The sequence below is a fragment of the Cuculus canorus genome, chromosome 15 (assembly GCF_017976375.1).
Source record: "Cuculus canorus isolate bCucCan1 chromosome 15, bCucCan1.pri, whole genome shotgun sequence".
NCBI classification, from domain to species: domain Eukaryota; kingdom Metazoa; phylum Chordata; class Aves; order Cuculiformes; family Cuculidae; genus Cuculus; species Cuculus canorus.
In genome coordinates, this window is record NC_071415.1 from 10,943,289 (window position 1) to 10,970,323 (window position 27,035).

General features: G+C 45.9%; 1 protein-coding gene across 2 annotated transcripts in view; it reads left to right on the forward strand.

Annotated features, from left to right (window-relative positions):
• The window catches only part of RNF216 (ring finger protein 216), a 79,926-nt gene that overhangs the window by 24,900 nt on the left and 27,991 nt on the right, over positions 1 to 27,035 (forward strand). For both annotated transcript variants that reach the window (XM_054080608.1, XM_054080607.1), the window contains exons 8-13: positions 889 to 1,003; positions 1,270 to 1,409; positions 2,362 to 2,412; positions 3,416 to 3,553; positions 4,558 to 4,706; positions 5,165 to 5,243. In XM_054080608.1, coding sequence (XP_053936583.1) covers positions 889 to 1,003; positions 1,270 to 1,409; positions 2,362 to 2,412; positions 3,416 to 3,553; positions 4,558 to 4,706; positions 5,165 to 5,243 — 672 coding nt within the window. The remainder of the gene's footprint in view (positions 1 to 888; positions 1,004 to 1,269; positions 1,410 to 2,361; positions 2,413 to 3,415; positions 3,554 to 4,557; positions 4,707 to 5,164; positions 5,244 to 27,035) is intronic.

A 27,035-nucleotide genomic window follows, 5' to 3' on the forward strand; every position in this document is an offset into this window, starting at 1 on the left:
GCGGTTATGGGTTTTTTAATAATCTTCCTTTCCTTTTAAGAAATATTAATCCATGTAGTAGAGACTTGCAAAATTTATTGGCCAGATAGAATGCTGCAGGAAGTTTTTACTTTTCTCTAATTGAAGAACTGGGGAAACACTAGCTGGCTGATGGTAGGCAATGCGTTAAACTGAGAAGTGTTCCTGTACATCGCTGCTGAAGTGCAGTGTAATTGCCAATAAAGCCTAGACACTTACGTAAATCTTAAAACATTTAACTGCTGCCATTAGTTAACTGTCTGCATGTAATTGAAAAGAAGCCCAAGTCTCACTGTCCTGTTCAGTCTTATTATGACTTATGGAATGAACCCTATATTCCTTGTAAGAGAGATTCACTGTAATGGAGCTGCAAAGACATTTAAATATCAACAAACCTGAATGTAAGCGTGGCTTCCAGCTTTTGACTTGAATCTATTCCTCTGATACGCTCCTCTTGCTTGAGCTTCTTTCTCTACTCTTCCAGGACTTAACTGAAACAAAAACTTTTGTCTCTTCAGTTGCTGTGTTTGAGCTTCATATTTTTAAAAATGAAAACCCAAACCCAGGAATAAAAAAAGCCAAACAAGCTCTGTTGCATCATAGTGGCCCCCAGCTGCATCAGAATTAATAGCTGAGGTGTTGTGAAGTATCATTCAACTATTTTGTTTTTATGAAACAGTTGCTTTATGAGTACGTAAGGAAATTAGGTGAGAAAAGTAAAGAGGTAGACTTGTCTCTGTATGAGATGTCAGGCTTTCTGGTTTTGAATTGGTCTTACGCCCATGTTTGCACTGTGCTTCATTTTGAAGTATGCGCTTCTGTTTAATTCCAGGCAACAGACAGGATTTAAGTCTGTACGTTGTTTTCTAGGCATTTTCAGATGCTATCAAAAAATGGCAGGAGCTGTCTCACGAAACCAGTGGGAAACGAAAGAGGAGGAAAGAAATGAATCAGTATTCATATATAGACTTCAAATTTGAGCAAGGTAAATACCAAGCTGTATGTTTTGTGCTCTCTGCACGGTTCCTGTAAGCAGAACTGGCTTGCAGCAGAAAATACTCTTCTTGAAAAGAGATGTGGTCCCAAAGCAGCTGTGTCTGTTTTGGAGATATTCTTCATTAGTACCTCTGCTTGGTACAGTGCTGTTTGAGATGCCGAAGTTCTGCAGCTGGTGGTGTGTGAAGGAGGAAAGATTGAAGCTTTATTCTGGCTGCTCCATCCTGTTTCATTTCACCTTTAACCCTGCTTTAGGGGATGTGAAAATTGAGAGGCGCATGTTCTTCCTGGAGAACAAGAGACGGCACTGGAGGTCCTATGACAAGCGCTCTCTGCTCCCAACGGTGCTACTAGAGCAGGAATTCTATGAGCAGAAAGTTAAAGAGATGGCAGAGGTGAGTGGTAGGAGCTGCTTTAATCCTGTGGTGCAAACCATTTCAGCTGCTCTCGAGGTCTTAGCCCTAAACATGGGAATCTTCCTCCAGGAGAAATTCAAACACTGAACAAAATATTGAATAAATGACTACCTTTGCCCCTTTCCTACCTGATAACATGTATGATTTTCCCCAAGTAACTCATTTTTGAAGGAAAAAAAAGCCAAGCACAGAGTTCCATATCTCCTGAAATATATAGCTACTTCTTTTGCAAATACTGTTCAGAACCTATTTTGCTACAAAACAATAAAAGCTCTACTAATTAATTTTTTCCTTTAATTATTAGCAGACTTCTCTGCTGCCTTAGGGCTTATAATTGCAGCTCAGTGTTGTTGGTGAGTAAAGACCAGGCCCAAGGCAGTCTGTCCAGTCACTCTGCCTTCCGCAAGCTGGCAGTCCTGTGTCTCCAGAACATCTTGTCCCATGCTGAGGACCATGTGTTTTGAAGCAGAACACTGCAACACCCGCTGGCGTGTTGTTTTCCGCTCGTAGTCTTAGGAAAGACTGAATTCACAGTTCTGCACCTACAGTCCTTTCTAAAGTAGCTTTGTAAAGATACTTGTCTCTTAGGCAGATGGATAGTGTCTTCTTCTAAACACAAAGCTAATGTTCCTTGGGGCTTTCTTTGGAGGCGCACATTGGGTGAGATCATCTCTGCCCATGGAAACCTGAACCAGCAGCTCTCCATAATACAGAATTTGAGTCTTTGTTCTTGCTGCCTTTGCTTCTCCCATCTGTTTTAGCTGAATCGTAAATAGCCTAATGGATTGGAAGGATGGGCTGAGTGATGTTGTAAGCAGACAGTGAGCATTTTATGGTGGCTTGTAATTCCTGAGTTAATGGAAAAGAACGTAGCGGCTGGAAAATTGCTTTATCTATTCTGTAAATACAGATTCACATGTCTCTCTTACAGCATGCAGACTTCCTCCTTGCTCTGCAGATGAATGAGGAGCAGTATCAGAAGGTTGGTACCTATAATGCGCTCTGAGTTCAGCTTATGCATAAACGCTGTTTTGCACTTACTATTTCACAGACTCTCTTTGACTTCCAGAATGGAGCTTTTGTGAAGCTGCATTTGCACTGTTCTGCTTTTGCTGAGCTGGCAAAACCTGTATAGTGTGTGTAGACTGGCTCTTCGAAAAGGCAGACGAGCTGAGTCCAGCAAGACAGTATTGATGTGTGTAATGATCTGTAGTAATTCAGTCAGCTGCTGCTTGTTTCTCTGTTGGCCAGAACAAACATTGCAGTAGTATAGTAACAGGTTTGCTCTTGCTATCACCATTATGGCTGTTTAAAACAGATTTGCTGCTCTTGAAGCTCTGCCAGTGGAAAGGCCTTCCCCAAATGCAGGACTCTAAAACTGTGAAAATTGTGTCTCTCTTTTTAAACAATGAGAGAAAAGCTAAAGATCAGTTCAGCAGCTGTGGATTACATTCATTCTCTGTGCTCATTTCTCTTCAAACCTTGGAGAAGGTGTTGGACTTCTGGAGAAGTAGACATAATTAGTCTTAAGTGACAAGCGTCTCCACCCCTGCGGTGAAGAGGCCAAGGCAAGGGCTCTGCAAGCAAATCGGTAAATGTCCCTTTAGAGCCCAGCAGATCTGGAACTTGGGTTTCCCCATATGAATGGTGGGCACTCTCTGCTGCTTCCCTGCAGTTGCAGCCTCCTGAACCCGAGATGCTTTTCTGCCAAAGAGCTAAGAATTACTAAACACCACGTGTTCTGTAGCTTTCTGGAATGTGCCAAGCAGGACATGCAGATATTAAGTAACTTAAAACTGATTTTCTGGTTGTGCTTAGTGAGTTTTGACCACCAAAGACGATATCTAAGGGAACAGTGTGTCTCTATTGCCTTGTTTTTTCAAGTTAATACTGGCATTGTTTATGGCTTGCAGTTGTATGTCTGCCTGTTGCTATAACCATTGATGTTTTGATGATAATGCTAATACCTCTGTTCGTGGCTGCAGGATGGTCAGATGATAGAGTGCCGCTGTTGTTATGGGGAGTTTGCGTTTGAAGAGCTAACTCAATGTGCAGATGGTCACTTGTTCTGCAAGGAGTGCCTAATTAAATACGCTCAGGAGGCTGTCTTTGGCTCTGGGAAGGTAAGAATTTCCCAACTAGGAAATTTGCCTGACTGGGGAATTTCCCAAGGGGGAAATAGATTAACTGCTATTGGGAGATCGTATGGCTGTTTGCTGTGTCGTTGCTTAAATCAGATGTAACTCCATTTCCCAGGAAACTCTGAACGGATTTGTGTCCTGAAGTACAAATCCAACAAGTCAGTCTCACCATCAAGTGAAGCCAACAGCTTCACAAGGGGATCTTTGCTGAACAGGATTTCAGTTTTGCTAACCTCCATCTTTTGTGCTTTATGCTTGGCAACTTGGATAATTAGGAAAACTTTCTATAGCATTCCTAGTAACTGATAACTTGTGCTTGTCTGGTTTTGTTTTCTACTTAATACAACGATAGTATCTGCACAGAGGACGCACACTTCTCCGACTTGGCCAGCCTCCTCCTAGCTGAGAGTCTTTGTCCTTCACAGTTTTACTGGGATCCCAACTTAATTTGGGGGTTGGTTCCTCTATGATAATACTGACCTCAGTCTCCAGTTTAGCTGGCAATTATCTTGGCTCTTAGCTGAGCTACAAACAAGTCATTAACTTGCTTGGAGATGTGCATATTCCTCTGCCTTGGGATATGGTGATCAAACTGTGGGAATGCTTTTGTACTCTGGGATCTATATTTCATGTAAATGTATAAGCTGGCAGCTGTATTTTATGTGACCATATTGACAAGAATGCAATGGCTGTCTGTGAGCAGAGACCATACTGTAATAAGGGGCCACTCCAGTGGACTTGGAGTGAGGGAATTGTGATCCCAGCTATCGACAGCATCTTCATGCCCAGTGTTTGTTTGAGGCCTGATCTGTTTGATTAACTATTTTTCCTTCCATAGCAAACCCGTTCTCTGGAGGTCATCTGCTGGTTAAGCTCTGGTCTCTCAGAGCAAAGCTCTGCACTGGTTATTTGGAAATGTTCTGGGTGCTAAGTCTTGCTTTTTGCTAGTATAGTACTGAACCTGAGCTCTCTCCTTCCAACTCTAGTCAGAGCTCAGCTGCATGGAAGGCAGTTGCACATGTTCATTCCCCACCAGCGAGCTGGAGAAAGTGCTTCCAGAGAACATCCTCTGTAAATACTATGAGAGGAAGGCTGAGGAGGAGGTGGCTGCTGCCTGCGCAGATGAGCTTGTCAGGTAAGTGTTCAGCAGAGGATGCAGACTGCACTTTTACTGTGTATAAAATTGTTCCCTGGAACCCTAAATGTGTGCTGACTATGAGGTAGGTCGCTTTCAAAGAGCTGTATTATAAATTCAGGCTTCTGCCTTCCCGAGTCTGTTTTTATTCAGGTTGGTCTGCCTTTGACTAGGAGCAGATTAAAATTCAATAGACTTGTCTCCCCCAAGACTTGCTTGCCAGCTCTGTGCTGATCCTCTAAATTATATGGTCAAAAGTAGTGCTGAGCATATAATATTTTGATTGCAAACGGGGAAGTGATCGAAGAAATATGAGCAAAAAGGCAGTAGTCAGCACATCCTGGCGGCAGGCATTTGGTTGGCAGCCTTATTAACTACCACAGAGCTGCTTGACTAAATCCGCTTTCAGCAAAGATATGTTTGGCACTGCAGTAATGGCATCTTATTTTGGGCTGCAGGTGTCCATTCTGTAACTTCCCAGCTCTACTGGACAGCGATGTGAAGCGGTTCAGCTGCCCTAATCCCCGCTGCAGAAAGGTAATTAGGGGATACTTGCCATTTGCTCTCTTCTGGCATGTTGGGCAGGAGAGCTAGGAAGGCAACTCATGCTTCCTAGTTGCAGGTGAATATCTAATGTGGCTGCATGGGGCAGCAGTCAAAGTATTTGCTGGATCCTGCTGATGTTCTATAAAACTGTGTGGCCGAACAGATGAATTTCAGAGCGCTATTGATAAAGACAACAGTATTCCTTTCTTTCCTTGGAATATGTTGGCTAAGAGAAGCTTCTTAGGTTGCTGCCTTGCACATAGAGAAATGTTTGAAGTGAGCTGTGAGCTGTGTGTTTAAAAGGCGTCAAACCAAAATGTAATCCTTTATCTAATGAAACTTGTGGAGAATGAGCTGGAACAACCATACCTGCTGTCCTAAGGAGAATTAGCATCTGCATTCTTCTGTGCTGTTGCCTGAATACAGATTCAGTTTGAAGTGACAAAAAAATCGTTTGAAGAGCTCGTTTAAGTGTCCGTTCAAAGGGCAGGACATCTTTGTTCTTCTCTCAAAGTTTGCTGATAGCCATAACAGGAGAATCGTCAGGCCCAGTGGGGGAATGGAGTAGGGAAAACTTGCTGCTGCTGCTTCTGCACCATCTGTTCTGGGGAACAATAGCAGCACAGAAATGTTTCCCAGTCTCCTGAATGCATGCAGAGCTCTACTTACATCTAGTGCCAGTGGGCTGAGCCCGGCAGTGTCAGTCTTGAGTGCTGAAGCTGCAAGGCGTCTTGTGTAACTTTTAACCACAACAGTGAATTCTCTTGCAGTATTCAGGGAACTGCCTGTTGCCCAGCAGAGATTTCTGCTATCGCTGAGGTTCCTCGTGAGGGCATTAACCTTGCACTTGTAGCCGCCAGAGCTTTGGGTTCTCCTGTTGATGGGATGCCACTATTTCCCTGTATTGAGAAAGTAATAGGAAGTCAAATTCTGTTGTTGGGAGAAATTGAAGTTGCCAGCAGTGAACTTTGCATTGTGTAGGGAAAACTGAACTTAGCGGTAGGAGAAAGCTACTTAGGAAATACAGATACTTAAGAAAGGTGCACAATTCCATTTTAGATCTTTAATCTCCAGAGATGTTTTGCTAACATCCACTTGAGCATTTGGGAAAGAAATGCCATTGTGATGGATCACCTATCTCGAGAGCAGGGCGGTTTGCTGGTCACTAGGTGGCAATGTTGATTCACGTTTAAATCAAGTTTTTCATTCTTTTTCTCAAGAACAGAATTGTTTTCAAAACGTACATATGTCAGCGCCGCAGAAAAAAAAATCAGGCTTGAAGAACATGAATGCTTCAAAGTGCAAAACAAATTGCTGTTGCTTTTTTTCCCTAAAACATGTGATGCGGTACAGTAACTGTGGTAAAAGGGGTCAGTGCTGAAATGTTCCTTTCCTTCTGGTTTGCTGTTTCATTTCCTTCCTAGCGTACTGCCTGTCCCCCCTCCCTGGGGTTGCAGCATTCCAGCGGGCTGGATTTCTGGTTTCCTGGACAGCTTGTGTTGATTCATTAGCTGAAAATCTGCTGAGTAGCTTTGTGCTCTTCTTAGAAGTCTTGAACGACTTTGGGATTTGAAGTCGAGGGTGAGGAATTTGGATAGCAGGATGTGGTGTTGCCTCACAGCATCAGCTGCTATAGTTCATATTCCTGCTATCTTTTCTCTCTCCAGAATGAAGAATTTTGGATAATGCTCTTGCTTGCAGGAAACTGTTGCCCGTAGGGAGGAAAGGGCTAATCTAGGGAACTCTGCAGAGGTTGGAGAGGATGCGTTGGCTTTGCTAGTAGCGCCTCTGGCAGACTCGGTGTGGGTGATGACTGGTCCTGGATGTGGTCTCTCTCTGGGTGGAAAGACTGCACTTGCACAGCTGGACCTAAAATGAGGGGAACTGTGGAAATGGAAAGGTCAAAATGTGCCTCTCCTGAAACCTCAAGACTCCTCAAGGATGGGGAGAGAAGGACCAGATGGTGGCCTTGTTGTCTATCTGTGCTCCATCACCTGGATCCTTTGTCTTTCTTTGAGAGCTCATGTTGATACTCTCAGGCTTTCTTTTAAATCTGGCAGAGGATGATTCCTTTTTGGTCCAGCTATGGATGTATTGTAAAGTAAGTGATGGGAACCAGCTGGAAGCCCCCATTTTGGCTGCCTATACGTATGTTGAGCTCAATAATAAGAGCAGCTCTAGGCAGGTCACTGCTTGTGCATCTCACCTGTAATTCCAGTCATTTGCACCTTGCAGGGACCAGATCATAACTAATTGTAACCTCGGCAACAGGCAAAGCTGCCGGTTGCCTTCTGCGACTGAACGGGTGCATGGAGAGCATGCAGATGAGCGTACACCATCTGCCAGGGCCGCTGTGTCTCCAGCTGTGTGGTGTGAAGTTTGACTCCTAGTTAGGTGGCCTGGGCTTGAATCTTAATATCACGAACTGCAGGGTGGAGAAAAAGCTTAGTTAGTCAAGGAAAACACATTTATGGATGCATTCTGTGTCTGTGTGCAGTTTGAGCTCGTTCTGGGAGGGAGGCAGCTTTCGCTCAGACCTATTTGAGTTTTGAGGCTTTGCTCTGTAACGGGTCACTGACTGCACGTGGAGCCGGAGTTCCCAGCCACGAGAGGGTTTGCCAGCCCCACTCACTCAACCTCCATCTTGTTCTGCTCGGGGATCCCTGTGTGGGAACGATGCTGGAATTTCTCATCTCTAATGATGCGGGTTTCTCCTCCCAGTGCTCTGACACAGCAAACCTAACGTGGCAATGCTGGTAAAACTAGGAAAGGCACATATTAGTTGTTGGCTTGTGCAGCACTGGAAAGTGAGCGTGCAATTTTGCACACTGGGGGAAGTAGTTTCCCACCAGAAAAGGAAGTCCATCCTTTCTGCTCTGCCTCCCTCTTCCCAAGACCCCATATTGCTGGTGAAGACAAGGCTTTTGTTCCTGGGCTGCTTGCTTGCTATCCTCGGCGCCGTGTTGCGGGTGGGGGAGATGACTCCCCTCTTTGCAGTCTCGGCACAAAGCACTGCAGGGCTTTCAGCCAGCGAAGAGATGAGGAGGTGAAAGCTGCCGTTGCCATGGAAATAATGCATGCACAGAGCAGCGCTGTCCTTCCAGTGCTGGAAAGCTTGAAACCCTTAACGCTCATTTTGTAGCTAGGCCCCGTTGCAGGGACTAGCATTTCCAAGAATTTTCCTTAAAAACTCCTTTGCATAGCTTTAATTTTTTGTTATTTTGTGCCAAGTTGTTGTCTGGATGCAACAAGGTGGTGGCAAATGGCTGCATGGTGCTAAGTTGCATCACCCTTGGACTGCCACTCTTGTTCAGTGCTCTGTAGTGCATCCTGTTAATGAGGCTGGGCTTGGGGAGTGGGTTTGCCTGCTGGGCGTCTTAACTGTCACACTGGAAAGATTAGCACTGATGAGCCTCTGTCAGATGGATAAAATCTTCACTCCCGTCTTTCAGTCTCTGGGTTCGGCTCTCCAGCCACAGCAATCCCTATGTGCACTTTTAATTTCCAGGACTAAGGCGTGGTATTTTAGCGGACTTCTTTTTAAGCTGCTAGGATGTCTCAGGATTGATTTCAAGGTGCTGGCTAGGAATAGATGCACCCAGCTGCTTTTAACCTTCATTTTCTGTTGGAAGTGAGACAGGTTTAATCTTGTACAGAGCTCTGCCTGGCAAGCCGTGTGTGAACACGGCTTCTCTTAGCAGGGTGCTAACACTGCATCCGCAGCCGATGTTAATAAGCTTAAGTCGCGTTGTATGGTTTGCAGCAACTTTGATGCGAGTGGCCTTCCTTGCTGAAATAACCAAGTATTGTATGATCAACAAGACAGAAAGTCACAGAAGCAGCTAAGGAGTGGACTGCAGTGCCTGGGATCTCCGCACCTCGTGCGGTGATGGGGCGGCACGCAGCAGCTTGTGATTCAGAGGTAGATGAGGAGGCAGCACGAGCCACCTAGGAGCCAGTCACAAGGGTTTTAGAGGGTGCAAGGGGAAATGTTTGTGTAATCAAGTACGCAGCAGCAGGAGATGTGTTTGGGATGCTGTAGCCTTCCAAGGAAGACATCCAACACATACCACAAGGCCCGCTACTTCTGTCCTAGAGGCTGGTCCGTGGCTGCCCAGAGCTGCCTGGCTGAGTCCCCATGGGCTGTGGTTTTAGGCTTAAACTGTATCAGGATTTGTCACCGGCAGGGCACGCCTGAACATGGAAAAAGAAATAGTTCTGGTTGGAGAAACTGAGCTTGTCCAAAATGCCTCAGAGTAGGATGTACATATGGAGAATTACTTAATTCTCCTTGTTTTGCAACATGTTTTCCCAGCTGTTGAAGGCTGCTGTCTCATTCAGCTTCCTGACAGTAGTGCAAACAGTTTGAAGGTCCCATGGCCCCGTCTTGTTCTCTGTTCAGCTGTTCTTATTGCTGTTCTTTGTGTGCTTTTCCTTGAGTGTATGTATTTGGATTTGATTGTTACTTAGAGCTTAGCCCCGCTGCTTTAGTGGAGAGCAGAGCCAAAGGTGGCACTCACTTGTGGTTGACTCCTGTAATTTCTTTGATGGCAATGACCTCAGGGCCCAGCTCCTGGGTTTGAATTCCCGTCCTCCTATGTCTGTGTGAACATGGCTTAGCAGAAGTTGTTGAGATGAGGAAGAAGGGGAAATGCACTACGGGGTACCTTGCTTCTTGTCTTATTGGGGTGTCTGGGGAAGGAGCACTCATGCCTGCATGCACTTTTGTCCAGAGGCATGTCTAGGCCGGCAGAATGGTCTAAGCCATCTTTTTATGCCTCTGCCCTCTTCCTCCTCAGTGCTGCATCCCTTGAAACCTCCTACTCCTGAACCCTCAGCTTTCTCCTCCAGCCCAGTGCCTTTGCTGCACCCTTTTTAAATGTGGTGCGCATGGGAACATGCTCCACTCTCTTACTGCCAAAACCACAACAAATGGCAAGTTTCCGTCTGTCAGCTCAGAGGCACTCCGTGACTGGGCAGGCAATTTTCATTTTTCTTCCATAAAAGGACATTGAAACTCATCTGCAGCAGCAGTGTTTCATGCTGCAGGCAGGGCGAGCGGCGATGCTATCGATGGCAGCGCTGGCAGCAGTGCAGCAGGAGCGCTGGTGATTGCCGTATCACTCCGCAAAGGGATGGGCAGGAGGGAGGGACCAAGGCCGAAGGTGGGGTTGAGGTGATTGTAGGCGACAGATAACACCCCGGTAGATTTTATTGCCAGATCCTAAAGGAAGAAAGATAACAGGACAGCGCTCCTCGTACAGCAAAGCCTTAAAAGTACAATCTCATGTAGGAGAAGTACGCGTGTGCTAAGCCACGTGGTCCGTGTGATCGAGGCACGTGGAGTCAAAGTTGCATGGGCAGTGCTGAGAGTCAGGAGATCTCCTCCCCAGCTTTATGCTGGGCGAAACACCTTTGTGAGGGGGCTGCACAGGGAACAAGGGAAAGCCACGTGCCAGGGGCACTCCTTGCTTCCCTGGATGCTGGACGGTGTATGCTCACAGCTTGCTCCCTGGCGGAGAGGGTGCAACTAGGAGAGCCAGTGATTTGTTCCCCTGATGAAACTCCCATAGCTTCTCTGTAGTGTGTGCTTGGCCTGGGCCAGGAGCAGCTACAAGAATTGAGCAGTATCAGCAGTCGCTTGCTCCTAAATGCCCCTTTTTGCAGGAAGGGGCTGTGGGAGCTCCAAGAATACCTCACCTGGAAAAGAGGGTGGGAGCGGGCTGGGTGCATTGCTGTAGTGGGTTGGAGAGACTCCATCAGTGGGACCTCAGGTGCTGCCGCTTTTACAAGATCAAGTCTGTTTATGCAGTGGAATGTGGAAGAGCTTCAGTTGTGAAATTAGTCTGACAGATCAGGAGAGGGTGAAGCCCAGCCTGGAAATGGACCTGAGGAAAGAGGTCAGCTTAAATGGGGCATCTGTCTCTTAGAGGGGAAGAAAAAGCTGCTGAAAAGCAAGAACTCAAACAAGCCTCTTTAAAAATTGACCTTGTGAGTCAGTGCAATTTCAACCGACAAAGCTTACTCGTATGCTTACTTTTTGCCTTATATAGCAATATCCATTCAGTGAAAAGGCAATTCTCCCAGTGTTTACTGACCACTGAATACCTCTTTGTCAGGTCCATAAGAGGCAGAAGTGCTATCTTCCCTTCGTAGCTTTGTCCTTTGCCGAGGAAAGGTCCAGAAGTAAATAAGCTGAACACAACTTCACATGGAGATGGAAACTTCAGCCTCAGCAGCCTTATATCACCTTGTCTCCCCGGGCACTGCCAGGGCCACTGTTTGAGCGAAGGAGCCACTGAGACAGCCTGCAAACCTGTGGTGTCCAGTGCAGAGGTGTGATGACAATGCCTTTGGAGATAAGCTGGTGGACTCCAAGAGGGCTTGGATGAGAGCAGCCTGGGCTGGGTGGTGCCGGGGTGTCTAAAGTCCTTGGCTGCAGGCAAGTTGAACGTGGCAAAGTCCTTGAATGTGTGGCAAACTGCTGGGATGGTTCTGTAGCCAAACTGCTGTGAATGGAAGGACTCTGAAGGCTGTAGTTGTGCTGGGGGTTGAGTGGAGGCTGAGACCCACTGCAGGCTGACACGAGCTATAAGCCTTGCTTTTTCTTCATAGGTCCCTTTGAAAAAAGAGGGAGGAGTGGTTTTTTTCCATTTCATGAAGGGAACAAGAAAGGAACTAATGTAACGTGATCGTCCTAATGTTGGGGAGAAACTCTAAACCCCTGTACAGACTAGAGTGCTCGGACTGCTGGATTTGTTTGATTTCTAAATAGTGAAGTTACTTTGCTTCCATCACTCATCTGTCCTTACAACAGGCAGCTCTGGGAGCTCGGTACAGATACCCTTCATGGCAGCAGGGGTGAGTTTGAGGCTGAACTCTACCCAGTGCTACTTGTATTTGCAGAACTTCACAGCAGGGTTATCGTTCTGCTGCTGCAGTGGAAATGGAGGTTGGAGAGGATGGAAAAGGGCTGTTCCCAGGCCAAATGAAAAACATTGTCCTGACCTTAGTCAAGAAGCTACATCTTCCCTCTCTCTTTCCTCCCCCTCACATTCCTGTCATAGTAATCACTGATCTCTAACCTCAGCTTCATCTGCCACAGCTAACCACTTAAAAGCGCTCTTGGAAACCCCCAAGTCTCTGCATGCACCTCTTCTTGCTGTACCTTAGCGCTTCCAGGGCAGAGTTATCTTTGCAGGGGCATGAGTCAGCAGTGGAGGCTTTAAATAGTATTGTGTCAGGGCAGCTGATGATTGTCTTCTCCTTAGGGCCAGAGCGCTCAGGCTGCCTAACCTGGCCTGTGTAGTGCAACGAGGTGTTTTGCTTCTCCTTTCTGTTTGCACATAAACAGATTTCAGCAGATGACACAGTCATCAGACTTCCTGAGCTAATACAAGGCTGCTGCAGACGATGTCCATTTTGGAGGCTGTCAGTAGAGTTTGTTTCCTAATTTGGTCACAGTGTGCTCAGGGCTGGCCTGCTTTCCTTTCTTCTTTTTTTTCTTTTTAAAAACACCCATCATTTTATAGCATTGTCGTGGAGGGGAAGCTGTTTGTATCGGAGAACCTCCAGCTCCTCTCACTTCCTCTCTGCAGAGGAAGTGATACTTGAAAGGTCTCCTTGAAAAAGCAATGCAGTTCTGAAGCTGATCTTTCCAACTTTTTTTCCCTTTGCCACTCTCTCGTGAACTCAACTCAATGGGCCTGCTGGCTTTTTATCCCTTCTGGGTGGTCGGCTGTGCCCTTCGTGCTGGAGGACTTTGGAATAGTTGTCTCAGTGAGAGCCAGGCTGCAATTAATAACATTGATAATCTAAGATATTTTAATACATATTGCAGAGGGGAGAGACGCATGTGATTTCAGCTACTGGAAAGAGCCCGTGCTTTATTTTTTCATACGTTGCCACTAACAAGAGGCCTGGCACCATGTAAGAAGCTATAAATTCTAAACACGGGGAGAAGAAATAGTGTGAGTGGTCGGTTCTGCTAAATGGCCTTTAAAAGTTAGTTCCTGTGTCTTGCAAATCCTCAAGAAAGCCAGGGACTTGCAGCCCCTTTAGAAGCTGCCTACTTTTTGGTGTTGGACCAGAGTCAGCCCCAAACAAGCTGCCTTCCTGGCATACAAGAAACTGCTCTCACGGTCAACATAAGTTTTCATTCAGCAGCAGGAATAGCTGAGGAACCAACACCAAACCCATAGGCTCCTTTTTTTTTTCTTCTATTTTTCTGCTGGACTTAGCAGGAAAAGAAGGAGAGGGAGTCAAAAACAGTGTTTGCAGGTGATACAGTTGAGGATGCAGCTCCAGCACTATTTTAGGTCCGGAGTACGTGTCATGAACAGCTTCAGTAGAGTCTCAGGTTAAGGTGCACCAGGAACAGCTTGATTGCTGACGTTAAAGGCTTGGCTGTAGATGGGCAGGTACGGGCTGGTCTCTGCAGAAGTTTGTCTGAAGAGAGGAGACATCAGTGTGTGTCATGTGTTGGATGCCAGGGCACCATTGATCTCTGGAACATGAGTAACGGAGGAATGGGAGTGTGAAGTGGTGAGGCAGCAAGTTTAGAGGGGGAAGAGGAAGATGAAACAGAAGTTTTCTTCTAATTTAGTAAAAATCACCTCTGTGTGTCATTTGTATTTGCATGTTATCTTCTAATTAGCCAGGACTGACTCACCCACCCACCACTTCCACCTGAAAGGAGTGATATGTTTTGAAGTATGTGGTTTATAATCTCAGTAGGCCAGCATCTATTCTCCTCCTTCTCCCCTTTCAGTGCCCACAAAATGCATTTTCTTATTGCTTTTAACCTTCAAGCCTCTCTCCTCCTGCTCTTGCTCTGTTACTACTCTTGCGTTATTAATGGGACTGTAGCAGTCCAGCCAGAACATTGGCAGTACTAATTAGTACTTGTAGCAGAGGAACAAGAAGCAAAATAGAAACTAGATCAAGAAATGTCGCCATAAAATGATGGTGTCAGAACTAGGAAGCAGAAATCTTTGTACAAGCAGATTTGCATTGGAAGCAGCCTCCTTTACCCAGTAGCGCATTCACCATCTGTGCTCTCCTTGATTATTTGCTGCGTGCTAGTGGGAAGACCATCTTACACACACAAAAAGGTTAATGGACCTCTAATTTCCAGGAGCAGAGAGATGGAGTGATATGTTGTGTTCTGCCTGGTAGTGGTTCAAGCATCAGAAAATTCATGTGCTCTTTATTGCTGGTGCTGTAGGACGAAGCCCCTTCCCTTCTTGATGTCAAAGGCTGGAGAAGCACAAGTGGCTGCGTTTATTTCTGCATTCAGTGTAAAGCCTGTCACACTCGCTGCGTTCAGGTTGTCCTTGGTCGTACCAAGGGCATCCTATAGCAGCAAACAGCTCTCTGCGCTCCACGTAAAAGAATACAGCTGCGATGAAATCAGAACGAGGACATTATGTTGGGGATGTAGCGATTAACCTGTGAATCCTGGGCTGCTGTAAGCAGAAGGAATTGCCTGTCTATCCTGCTTCTGGCTAATGGAGCTGTGCCTCTTCACTCAATTGGGCAGAGCAGCCCTTTAGGAATGGCTCCCCTTGGAGGCCTTGCATGAACAGTTTTGCTGTTGCCTTAGCTTCTTCCTGGAGTGAGGGGCAAGTGTTAAAAGGGAACGTGTTGGCTCTTATGGTGAGTGACAGTGAGAGAAAGTAATCTCTTTAAATGCATGCTGCCATTGTTGTCCTCTTTGAAATACAGCTGAAATACATAGGTCAGCAATAAATACAAAATGGATTAGTTTGTGCTGGCAAAAGACTGAAGTCCGTCTGTAAAAGATGCTTTAAAAGAAAAAAGCCAAACTGAAGCCTCATCTCTGCCAGAGTTGCTACACAGTGTCCCCACTTGCGAGCTGGGAGGTTCGTATAAATTTGCTTGCTGGTGATGAGGGGACAAGAGGACATCTCTCGGTGAGGTGACTGGCCCGAGGTGCAGACTTCTGGGTCTTACGGAGACAGGGGAAGGGACTGTTTCTCCCCTCTCCATTGCTGGTGCCAATCTGTGTGACTGCCTGTGCGTGCATCAGTTGGGTGATGCTGCTTTTGGATGAATATGGGGAAGCATCAAAGCAATTTGTGCTCAGTCTCTGCTAGGCAGCCGTGCATCCAGATAAACCAGTAACGTGCTTCATTTATATTCCCGACAAAGCTGGGAGGCCAGCACATGAGCAGCATGACTCCTCGCGAGTTGGATGGTAACTCACACAAAGCGAGCTGGAAATTGAGGCTGGGCAGACTTGACAATATCCTCTTTCAAAGATTATCCTTTAAACTGTCCTAGTCGCACACCGCCTTCGACGCCCGCCTGAGCTTTTTGTAAGGATGAACAGTATTTAAAAGAGAGGCTGGCTACTCTAATCCCTTTTCCGTGGGCTGAAAAATCTATCGTGCTGTAGCTAGCCAACCTTATTTCTCTGACTGATCATGGTAAGTGTAGGGCTTTTAAATCCTGGCTCATATTTTATCCATGGTGTTGGTAGGGCTGCCAGTAATCTTGAAATATGCTCAAATCAGAGCTTTGCTAGCACAGTTTAGTGTGCTTGAGGAAGAGCAGGCATTGCTGTTAAGTGGAAGCTGATGATGGGCAGTAATTCCTACCACATATTTAATAAAGCCATTGTGGAACTGGAAAGGTCTGGAGTTTACGACACCAGTATCCCTTTTTTCTTTTTTTTTTTTAAAAAAAAAGGCAAGCACTGATTTGCTGTTAAAACTGAGCATTGTCAGTAATGCAAATGCTTTCTCTGTCCAAAATTTCATGTGCACATATTTAATTAAAAGGCGACAGGGTTAATGAAGCTTTGAGTGCATAAGGCCTTATTCCCTGAATTTAATTTTCTTTAATTGCTCCAGAGATTGAAATTCCCAGCTGTGGTTGTCCCCTAACATGTGAATTAAGGAACTGGAAAGGGATGATTTGAATTTTCTTGCTCAGCGACAGCTTCTTCTACTGATTTTTCATCTCTGGTTGAAAGAGGATTAGATAAAAATGCTTTAAGTCACTGTTTTAGCTTTGTGGTCAAATTGACAAAGCTGTGAGCTACAGATACCTTGGGCACTGGGAATGAGGTGAGAAACAGGGACTGTTTGTGCAGGTCGTGTCACTCCTCCCTAATGTATTACAGAAGAGCAGAGCAAATATGTTTTTTATTCTGTTCCCACCTCAGTAACTGCCATCACATTCAGTGCCGGTGGGGTTGAGTTGACTCAATTGCTTGCCACAGCCCAAAGCAAACCCACCTTCACTACCATGCAGTTTAAACAAAAACAAAAGGTGTTTTGAGGGTGGATTTCTGGCTTGTTTACAGGCCTGTTTGAATAGTGGGTTTAGTGTCTAAGACCTCTGTAAGAATCAAGGTCTTTTTGTGGTCCTCTCATGTTTAGAGCTACTTGCAAGCTTGTAGTCCAAGCTCTGCAAAGCTCTGTAAAAGGGCAGAAATCTAAAATGCAGCAAATCCATGTCCTGGCGAAATGATTGGTGGTGGAAACAGCCGACAATGTTCCTAGCTTGGTTATAATAAAAACTTACGGCCCTTGCTGAATGCCCCCGTATGCAGTGTGCTCTGTCTCAGTTTGTGGCAGATGCTGTCAGATATTCCAAGGCTACCGTATGTCTTTATGTGTCCTGATGGGCTTGTTAGCAATTACAGCCTTGACTAGATGCTTAATAGAAAAGAAAGCTTCCAGCAGCAACCAAAGACATCAGGGGTTAATTGAATGTGCGTCTAACATTAGAACAATGGGAGCAAAAAGCGTTTTAGGCTTTTGCTGCTGATTTGACTCCTTTTGGAGGTCTTGGCTGTCAAAAATCCTTGGGAAAATATGTAGTAGCATCCGCTTGATCTGATGGAGGCTTGCCATAACCAGCTGGCACGCGGGACTGATAAATCAGCAGCCCCTACGTGAAGAGGTGTTTCAGAGCTGTCAGGCTTTCCCAGTAAGAAGCTAGTGGCTGCTGGTAAGTTGTGGCTGATAAGGTGATGCCTGGGCTGTGTTTAGGGGCTGGAGGGGATTGTTTTGGACAAGTTGTGCTTTGCTTTCAGGACGGTATCCTGTCTTCTCCTGTTGCTGCAGGAAGAACCACCATGCAGCTGCCTCCCCCCTGGCTGTGGATGCAGTGGGATCAGTTTGGCACCCAGCACCCCGGTGGGATGTGTCTGGGGACGTGCCAGAGGTGCCCTCTGCGTGTGAGCTCTAATTTGCATTAGTCAGCAGTGTCCTTTGAATTTCTGCCTGAGCATATGAATCCATAAAACCATTGGGGTTAAAAAAATTTATTTCCTGGCATTATTTAATCCTTCTTTATTTCCAATCAGCCTGTTCACTTTCAGCTGAAGTCAGCACAAATACCTCTCTCAAGCTTGCACTTCTGGCCTGAAGGAAACCACCTTCTTTGTTACTGCGTAACACCTCTTCTGCGCCTTGATGGTTTAAGCGACCTCTGCCCTGCTGAATAACTAATGGCCAGGTCGTGGTGCTGAGGGCCAGGAGGTCCAGGGCCTGGCCCGTGTGCTGCTACTCCCCCCGCCACGGGCTCGGAGAGCAGAGGTGAGACTTAAGTGGTCTCTGTGCTGCTACCAGTGTAAACAGAGCAGATGTTTCCCCAAGTCGGGGGAGCATTAATGGAATGCGTTGGCCCCAGCTGATGTAAAACATTGCTGCGAGTTTTGGGGATGAGGTCAGCAGTGCTGAAAGCTGATGGGAGTTTAATGTCGAGTCTGTCTCTCTGAGCCCAGAGGTCAACTGAGAAAGCCATGGCTAATGGAAACACAAGTACACTTGTCATAAATCAGTGCCAGAATACTGAACAGGCGTAGCTGCTGCTGGATCCCATTTCTGTAACCACCCATTAGCTATTGGGTGGCTGCTTTCCCTGTTGGGTGCTCTTGGTGTTAGTATTTGACTTTAGAAGGGACAAATAGAGGCTGAAAACCGAGTGTTTGGGGAAAGCTTTACCTCCATGTGCTGGGAAAGCCCTGCCTGCTTCACCGCTTTCCTCATGGTGCTTGTGGGGTCCCACGGTTACTGCATCCCACCCTTTTGGGGAATGGCAGGAAGGCAGCTGGGATCTTGTTTTAAACAAGTCTTCCTTCTGGTAAAAGGACGTTGATCGTGTTTCTGCCGCGAGGTTGCTAGGAAATCTCGAGGCATCCAGGAAAGCGTCGAGAGGCAGGAGGCAAAGCAGGCTTGGCACTGCTTAGAGATCATATGGTTTTCTTAAAAACAAAAGTCTTGTGAAAAGTAAAGAGCAGCATTTTTCTAGACAATGAAAAGTCAGTTCGGTCTCCAGACCAACCAACATATTTCCTGTAAAGCTGGACACTAACGTACCGTTTGCCAACAAGATAAGATGGTTGTATTTGTTCAGTGATTTATCCCCTGTGAAGCAAATCTGAAAGAAAGCTTTATTGCTCTGTTTATTTTTTCTAAAGAAGCTGCTTTGACCTCATTTTTTGTGTTGGGAGCATGCATGGCTTTAGGCTGAATCTCAAAGCCCAGTCGAAATTGAGGTCTGTCTTCAGGGTTACTGCTTAAAACACAATATCCGTAGGCTGTTCGTGGCAGAGATGCCATTCAGAAGCCATGGGGCGAGCATCTCTCCCCAAGGCTTTACTGTATTTTAAAGCCTTGCCATGATATCCAGCCTCATACAAACCAACAAAGCCACTCTGCAGCTGGAAGGTTGGGTTTTGGGTTAGTTTTTTCCTCCCCCTTTCTGAGCCCTCCTTAAAGGGCAGAGGTTAAAACAAAACACATGCTCTTGGATGGTGGCTCTGCTCTGTAAGTTGCAGTTGCTGTAAAAGGCCTTGCCTTGGCTCTTGGTATGTGAAACAAGGATGCTACCTCTTATTTGCAAGCGGATGTCAGGCTTACTGAAACAAACAATCCAAAAGAACCAGACGATCCCCTTGAGTAGGGTGAGAGGGAGGTATCAGCAGTGTTATTGCATTACCTCTGACCTAAAGTTTGTGTATGCAATTATCCATGTAAGTAAAACCTGAAAGTGCCTCCTAATGGTACGTTCTCCCCAAACAAGGGAAAGGATTGCAGCTATCAGTGTGCAAAGACAGGGATGGATCTTTCAGGTAGCTGGAAGGCGTGCCAGTTTGCTGGTAGCCTGTTACTATATTTAGGTTCTCTTAGCCTCCTGGAATGAAGGCATTGAACCTTTCTAGATATGGAGATAGGCACAACACCAACCAGCTTGCCAGCTTCTTGGCCTTAGAGTTGTTTTCAGCCTTGATCCTAGCTGTTCACGTGTTTGGGGTAGAGGATAGATAAGGTTATGTGAATGAGAGTTGGTTTTGCTCACTTCTGAAACCTGGGGTGTTTTTTGAGACAAGCTGCCTGTTGGAGTATTTTATTTTCCTGTGACTTTAACCCCTTGTGCCGTATTTCAGGTGTGCAGAGCAAAGAACAGGCGCTTTGCGAGACTCATTAGGTAAGTTTTCCAGTTCTGTACCACAAATGATCACGCAGATACTTTCAGAGGCAAATTTCTTTTACTGTACAATATCCCTGTACTGAATAATTCTGATCTACCTATACAATTAAAGGAAGCATTTTTTTTCCTCCTGGAACTCGATTCTGGTTGCAGCTGTTGTACAAGCCATAGATTTCTAGATTTGTGTCAGAAAACCATGACTTCAGACCACTGGGATTTTTGTGGGTGGGTGAAAGTGATAACAGATTAATGTGTTTTACTTAGCATCTCTATCTGCCAGACTAAACCATGTTCTGCATAGGAGACTTAACACAGCTGTTTTGAGCTGATCCTCTAAAGGCAAAGCACCCTTTACCTAGTCAAAGCTGACCCCTGGTCTGAAAAAACAAGCATTGCTCTTAAGGTGGCCTTTTGAGAGGCAGTGCTTATATATAGTTATATTTACTTTCCTTTCCCTGATCCCAGCACTGTGATGAGCTCAGAGCTTGCAGATGAGTCAAAGCGATAATATGGAGAAATGCAGATGATCCCCAAAGGACAGGGTATGAGGCCTGGGTATTTGCCAAACACGTGGATCAGGTTCCGTGTCTGAAAATTGAATTTTCAATGTAACACTTGGAATTGCCTTCCTTATGCTTTACCTCCGTAAATAGATAAATTAAAATGTGTGTTATAAAATCAGTTATTTCAGTCCAATGTGGGCCACTAGTACTGGAGGAAAAATGACTGGTAAGCGAGACCTGTGCATGGCCGCGTGCGTAGAAGTGTACGTGCTTTCTCAAACTGTGCTTGGCTCAAATCTCAGTCGCTGTGAGGGGCAGCCTTAAAGTCCAGCTGTGCACAGAGCCAGGGTGAATAATGAGATGACCCAATGAGGCAAGAGCTGCTGTGCATTAGTAGTAGCTGTTAGCTTTTCTGCTCCCTCCTGTGAGCTTTGAAAGTTAAATGAGAGTGAAGCAGCTACTGAATAAGAGACATGTTATCCTTCGTCTGCATCCTGTTATATGTAGCAAGTTGTCAAGTCTAAGACATCCATCAATTATGTTATTTTGAAATTGAGTGTTGTTCTTCAGCTTTTTATTATAGAAATGGGTATCCATCATCTCCAGTGCCCAGAAAGTACCTGCAAAAGCAAGTGTTGATGGTAGTGCGTGTCGGGTCTGTGTGCCTGCATACACTCACTCCCTTGCTGTTCCTGTACATCCTTTCTCTAATGTTTTCATCGCCTGTGAGACTGGATGAACAGCCCTGACTGAGGAGCGCAAAGGCTCTGCAGAGCTGGAGGGTGTGGGGGAAAGGCTGGCTTGGCTGATTTGGCTGTGTAAGACTGAAAGGTATTTACTCAGTGCACTGGATGGACTGCTCTTGTATGTAATGAGTTGTGCAACAGGACAGCTGTACCAAAACAGACCAAGGCCCTCTGACTTGTCTCCCACATGGACTCATTACAACTGCTTGTCAGGGAGATGCAAAATTCCCGTGATCTGTTTGTATGTCTTATCCCAGATTCCTTTCTGTTCAGAGTGCCTCTCTATTTTATGCCTGGGGTGTTGGTGGCCCTTCTCGCTGCTTTCTGCAGGTTTGATGACAGATGCAATCCTTAAAATTTGGATAGTTCCTCTGAAGTCCCTCACATCATCATGGAGTGAAACCAAGCAGTGCAATTACCAGGAAGGCTGCTGTAGTCCTTTGACTCCCATGCCAAGGCGTGTAGAGTCAGAGAAAGATCTTACTATCTTTATATTATGGCCCTAGTGACACCAAGGGTTTTGTTCTTAGTTGAGAATGACAGGAAGCTAGAAGACCCTTAGAAAACAGTTTAAAAGTATTCTCTGCAGTCTAGAAATCCTGCCTTACAGTAAGATGTTAAAGTAAACTCTTTAAAAATAAATGCTATAAGATCACTTGATGAATCTGCAAATGCGCACCTTCAGAGATGTATGTAATATCTTAAATGTAATGATAAGATAGTATTAAAAGTCTAAAAGGCAAAGCTGGTTGAAAAACCCATACTATGAGTCAGCTTGGAGCTTTTGCATCAAATTGGATATCTAGATTGAGAAGGAGGAAGGGGAGATTTTAGTTCTAGTTGTAAATGGAATTTTTGATATAGGGAATAGGTGCTTTTATAAGACTTGCCACTTTAACGGTCGCTTTTGGCTGCATTCTGTGTTGAAGTCTATTGCTTTAACATCATTACAATCTGTAGCCCCACCATTTCAAGCTGTGATTCAGCTGGATTGTCCAGCCTGAGCCAGATGAGGTGTGCACAGATGTGGATGGCTGACAGTCAAGGAGCCAAAGAACTGCAAGAAGTGGTAGTGTGGTTTCGATAGGTAATGCTGTCCTGGGGATTGTGTGCTGTGTTAATTAGCCCTACCAGGGAAGAGACAACCTTAGAACATGTGCGATTCAAAGGCCACAGGACAAGCTCAAAGAAGAAAAACATGCAGAGAGCCATTAGACAAAGTACCACCAGTGGTGCAGAAAGTCTGTGACCCACGTGGCATAGCATGCCTGCCCCTACCTGCCATCCATCCTCTAGATCTGGATGGATTCCTAGTGACACCACACTGGGTGACACATTTTGTTGAGGGAGAAAACCAGCATCATCTTGATATTGAGGAGTATGAGGTCCATGTGAAGGGCACTGTAGGTAATCACTGCATCCAAAACTCCTCTTCTGGCCTGAGCTCTGCATAACAGCCTTCATTTTGGCAGGGTGGTTGGTCAAACAGCTGTTGTTCCGAGCTGAAGGTACTCATTTCCATGCGTCTATATTGAGAGAAAGGTTATGCTGTCTATAAACTAAGTTCCTTGATTTCTTCTCCTGCTGAACGGATGTACATGGATGTGGGCGTGCAGGAAGGTCCTGCTCTGGGTTCTTCTCTGCGTGTTTCTATTTGTGATGCTCCATTTAGTGTTGAATACAGATGTTTATGCATATACTTAGAAAAGGCTGGTCTGGAAATAAACTCCTCTTGGCAGCACACTAACTCTTGCTTCATATTTTAAGACTTTATTCTCTCATAGTAGTTTTCCAAGTGGATTAGAACAGGTCACCGAGGCATCCACATCAGTAAAATACAGCGAGAGGTTACTGTCATCTCCTGAAACACTCCAGCACTCTGCCCCATTGCTTATCAGCCCACACTCCAGTAATCCTAATAGCTATGTCATGGCAAGATTAACAGAAAATCCAGGCAAATATTTATGGTTCCCTTCAAGGTACTTTTTAATCCGAAAATGTGAAGTGGGGTAGATGCTTTATGAGGAGGGCTTGGAAACCTTGCTCACGTGGGCTTAGAAAAGGGTTCTGCCGGGCTGGGTAAGCGGCTGATGCTGATTTAGGGATGAGGCACGGGGCAGCCTGTGCTGCTGTGATGTTAGTGGGGGTGCAGGGGGGACACAAGCCAGGTAGCCTCCATGTGTTGTTGGGGAGAGGGGCAGCTGCAGCTTGGAATGGGAAAAAAGGGGACAAAGACCAGTGTCTCAGTTGCCCTTGGTGCTATAGCAGCATCATACAGCTACGCGGTAATGAGAGAAGGGAGAAGAAACACAAAGGCAAAGCAGAGGGGGAGCAACTTAAGGCTGGAAGAAAGAAATAGAAGAGCTATACAAGGTGGAGTCTTAAATGTCTGGCCAGGCAGTGTTGGTTGAGAGGTGGTAGTCTTAATCGTGGTGAAGACTGAGTCCTTTTTGTCAGTGGGGCTGTGCAGGTTTCTGGAGGTTGGGGAGGAACACAAGAGGGCTAAGAAGGTACGGCTTTGTTCTCAGAGTACAGCCAGTCCCACGGTGATTGGGTGCCAGACTCCAGTCTAGCAAATGATGAGGATATGCTCATTTTTAAAATCCCCATGCTTATAAAAATTTGTAAACTAAAATTTTAATAGCAGTACATCAACACTGACCAGACCCACGCACTTGGGGCTGCTGAGAGGGAAGACCTAGTGAGAAGCATGGTGGATGTTGCAGTTCAGCTAAAATCGGGCAGATACCAGTCTCCAAAGGGGAAGGCTGGAAGGAGAGAGTCCTTCTGGCTGTAGCTCTAAACTCCAGGAGATCCTTGTAATGCCATTAGCGTGCTATAGTCAGAGAACGCTTTGTACCTGGCAAGGCCATGGTTATCGCTAATGCTTGTAAATATAGCCTCCTTTTTCCCAGGGAGGAGGGGGAAAACAAGGCAGGATTCCTTGTATTTTGTGTGGGTTTGGGGAGTGTTTTTATTCGGAATCAGCTTCAGGGCTGTGACAGCAGAGGGAGCAGGTGAGCCTGAAATTGCTGCTTTCAACAAAAACCAGCAGCAAATAATCACAGCCTTCGCAAGAGGTAAATTAAAACCATCTCCAGCCTGGGAAACATGCACAGCTCAGCATCTTTCCCCCATAAATATTTCCCTGCTGTTGGATCTTTGTAACCCCTTCAGAGCCTGGTAGCTGTGTTCTTCCCTGCTAGCAGTGAGCCGCCGCCTCACCCTGTGCTCCCCAGAACGGAGAGATCTTGACCCATTGATAACTGAGCTCCATCAGACCTTACTGGCCCGGAGAAGCCAAGAAAAGGGGGTGGTATGAGACCAGTCTGGCCTTCCTGCGTGGCACTGGATGGCCTGGCATCCCTGTGGAGCAGTTAGTAATACTAGGGCAGTAGACTCAGTCATTTCTTTAGCACCTCTCATGCATTTCTATAGCTTAAAGTGTCACTTCAACTCTGGGGGGGTTGGTATTGCTGTCTTCTGTCATCTCCTTTAAACAAGGGGCTTGTCCAGTCTTTGCACGTTCCTCAGGAGCCATCGAGCAACTGAAGTGTGGGGTTTAAACCTTTGTGTGTGCTATCAAAACTCGGTTTCGGTCAGACAATGTTCATTCCCACGCTATCTCAATGCCATCGCGTCCTTGTCTACCCAGGGACACTACGCTCAGGCGTACGTGGGTTTTCGCTCCAAGGGAGCTGATAGCAAGCTGCCATAAGAGGGCTCCAGAGCCCTGTTCTCGAGTACACTCGTTTGTGGAGCAGTCTTCCCCTTTTTTCTTTACCAGGGTTTGCAAGTGGCCTTAGCCAAAACCCTCTGACACCTGCTCTAAAGCTTTTTTCCCCTCTCGTTGCTCAGAATGGTTCTGAGCCTGGTCTCTTTACTTTGACCAATATAGCTGTACGTACTACAAAAATGCCTTGTACCTATAAAGCTTATTTTTTTTGTCTTCAACAGAGAAATTTGACTTAGTAAGACTCCCTCCCTTCTACAGTTGTGACTATACCCTGCAGCAGGAGCTGTGTCAGTACAGCTGCAGGGAGAAGGAGGCCCGAGGGCACTTTGCGAGGCGCCATTCATCTGTATGCAGCCTGCTGCGTGCCTGTCTGGTAACCAACACAATGAGACTTGGGGTTTGGGGCAGGGGAGGGAGCTGTGTTGCCATGACAATACAAATTGCAACGGATGACTCTTCAGATAAAAGCATCACTGTTTTCAAAGGAGGGGGAAAAAAAAGTGCTGTAAAATAATAACAGTTGAAATATGATGTGAATTCTAGCTTCGAGTAGATGTGGCTTGCTAGGAAGACATGGGGCTGTAGGTGTTTCTTCTGGAAATGTTCTTCCCCTTGGGGAGTTGAGGAAGCATTAAGAAGAGCATGTAGGAGCCAGGCATCCTCTGAGTAAGCGTCCAGCGAGTTTTCCATGCAAATACTTGGCTGCGCAGTAATGAGTTCCAGTAATAGCTGGCTGCTGACTCGCACCATGGGAGATGCTGGGAGAGCAGGAACTGTGCCCCAATAGTGTGCGTGATCACCAGTGAAGATACAGCTGCCAGTCTGGTACGTCAGGCACAGTGCAGATGGCCAACTATTTATATTTCTGTTGTGCCTAGAGCAGATTCCTTCGCGTTACCACTGTCTGGGGGAAAGTAAATAGCCTCTGGATGCCAGAAGCTGTAAAGATGTATTTACAGGAAAGATAGTGAAGTCAATGGACCTAGTCTTGCTCTAGGGGCTTTTTAGGAATCTCCTTGTTGATCCTGTTTAGGTGGAACATTTCTAATCCTGCTGTAAGTCCTTGTTAGACACCAGCTTGTTTTGAAGCATTTGCCAGTATAACGTCTCTTTTTGCTGTGATCTGGCACCTGCCTGTAAGCTTGTCCCCTTTTAACACAGACTCCAAAGACCGCAGTGAAACAGGCTTTTTAAAAAACTATCGTGCTCCCAAAATTGCTCACAAGAAGAAACTAAACTTATCCAGTTGCCTGTAATTCAAGATGTGCAATGATTGCACTGGTGTCACAGCCTGTTGTATCTTGTTAAGTGCAAATAGAAATTCCAAGGAAGGATGAGATAATTAGAAGCAATCCAGTGATTCTTGTGACTATATAAAAATATCAGGACTTTTTAAGGGTGAATTATTTTTAGCCACCTTGTGTCAAAAAGGTTTTGCATCAGAAAACAGTAAAATGAGGTGTTATACCTGCTCTCTTTTTTCTTCTTTTCTCTGCATATGATGTGTTGAGGTTCTTGCTTGATAGAATGAATTGGCCTTGGCAGTTGTTGGGGTAGCTCACAGCGCGCTGGCTGGCTTACACGGGGGCATCAGTACCAGGTTTAGCAGCAGGACCTACAACCACACAAACCCTTAGTGGGATCTGATTTAAGAATAATGTGGTGCTCTCAGTGAACCCAAAGAAACCTCGCAGCCGGAAGCTGTCTGATATCTATCTGACCTGTAGTTAATTTGTGTATATTTTATCTCTTAGAAATGCTAACGTTTTTCTGTAACAAGACACTTCTGTAAGACAAGGGTTTTATCAGGCTTGTTCTGAAAAGCTTCTCTTCCAAGGGAGAGGTTCCAGATTGGCAGCCAAAGCTAAGAAGTTAAAGTGCAACAGAAAACCCATTAAAACTTATCTTCTTTACACCCTTGAAAAAGTCACGTAGTGGTGTTAATATATTAAAAATGGGGGAGAGGATTGAGGCTCTCAGTAGCTGCTTGCTCTGGCTGCCAGGCAGAGTCTAACCCGCCCCACCAAACCATTTCACAGAGATGCTTGGTTGTAGTTTGTAGGTTAGGGTTAACCTTCTGCACCTGAACAAGCCTAAATGAAATTCAGGATAAATGCTGGAAGTGTTCCCGGTGCTGTGCTGGTGAGACGTATTGGTGACGTTCAGAGCTGCATAGAGTGAGGTTGCTTGTCCTAAGGTCTGACGTGGGGCAATATCCCCTTCGTTATGAAGGGGAAGGACTCAGATCCTGCCCATCTCCCTTCTTGCTGGAAGTCTTCTGATCTGAGAGGCTGGTGCTGGGGAGCAGAGATGCACCAGTCATGCATGG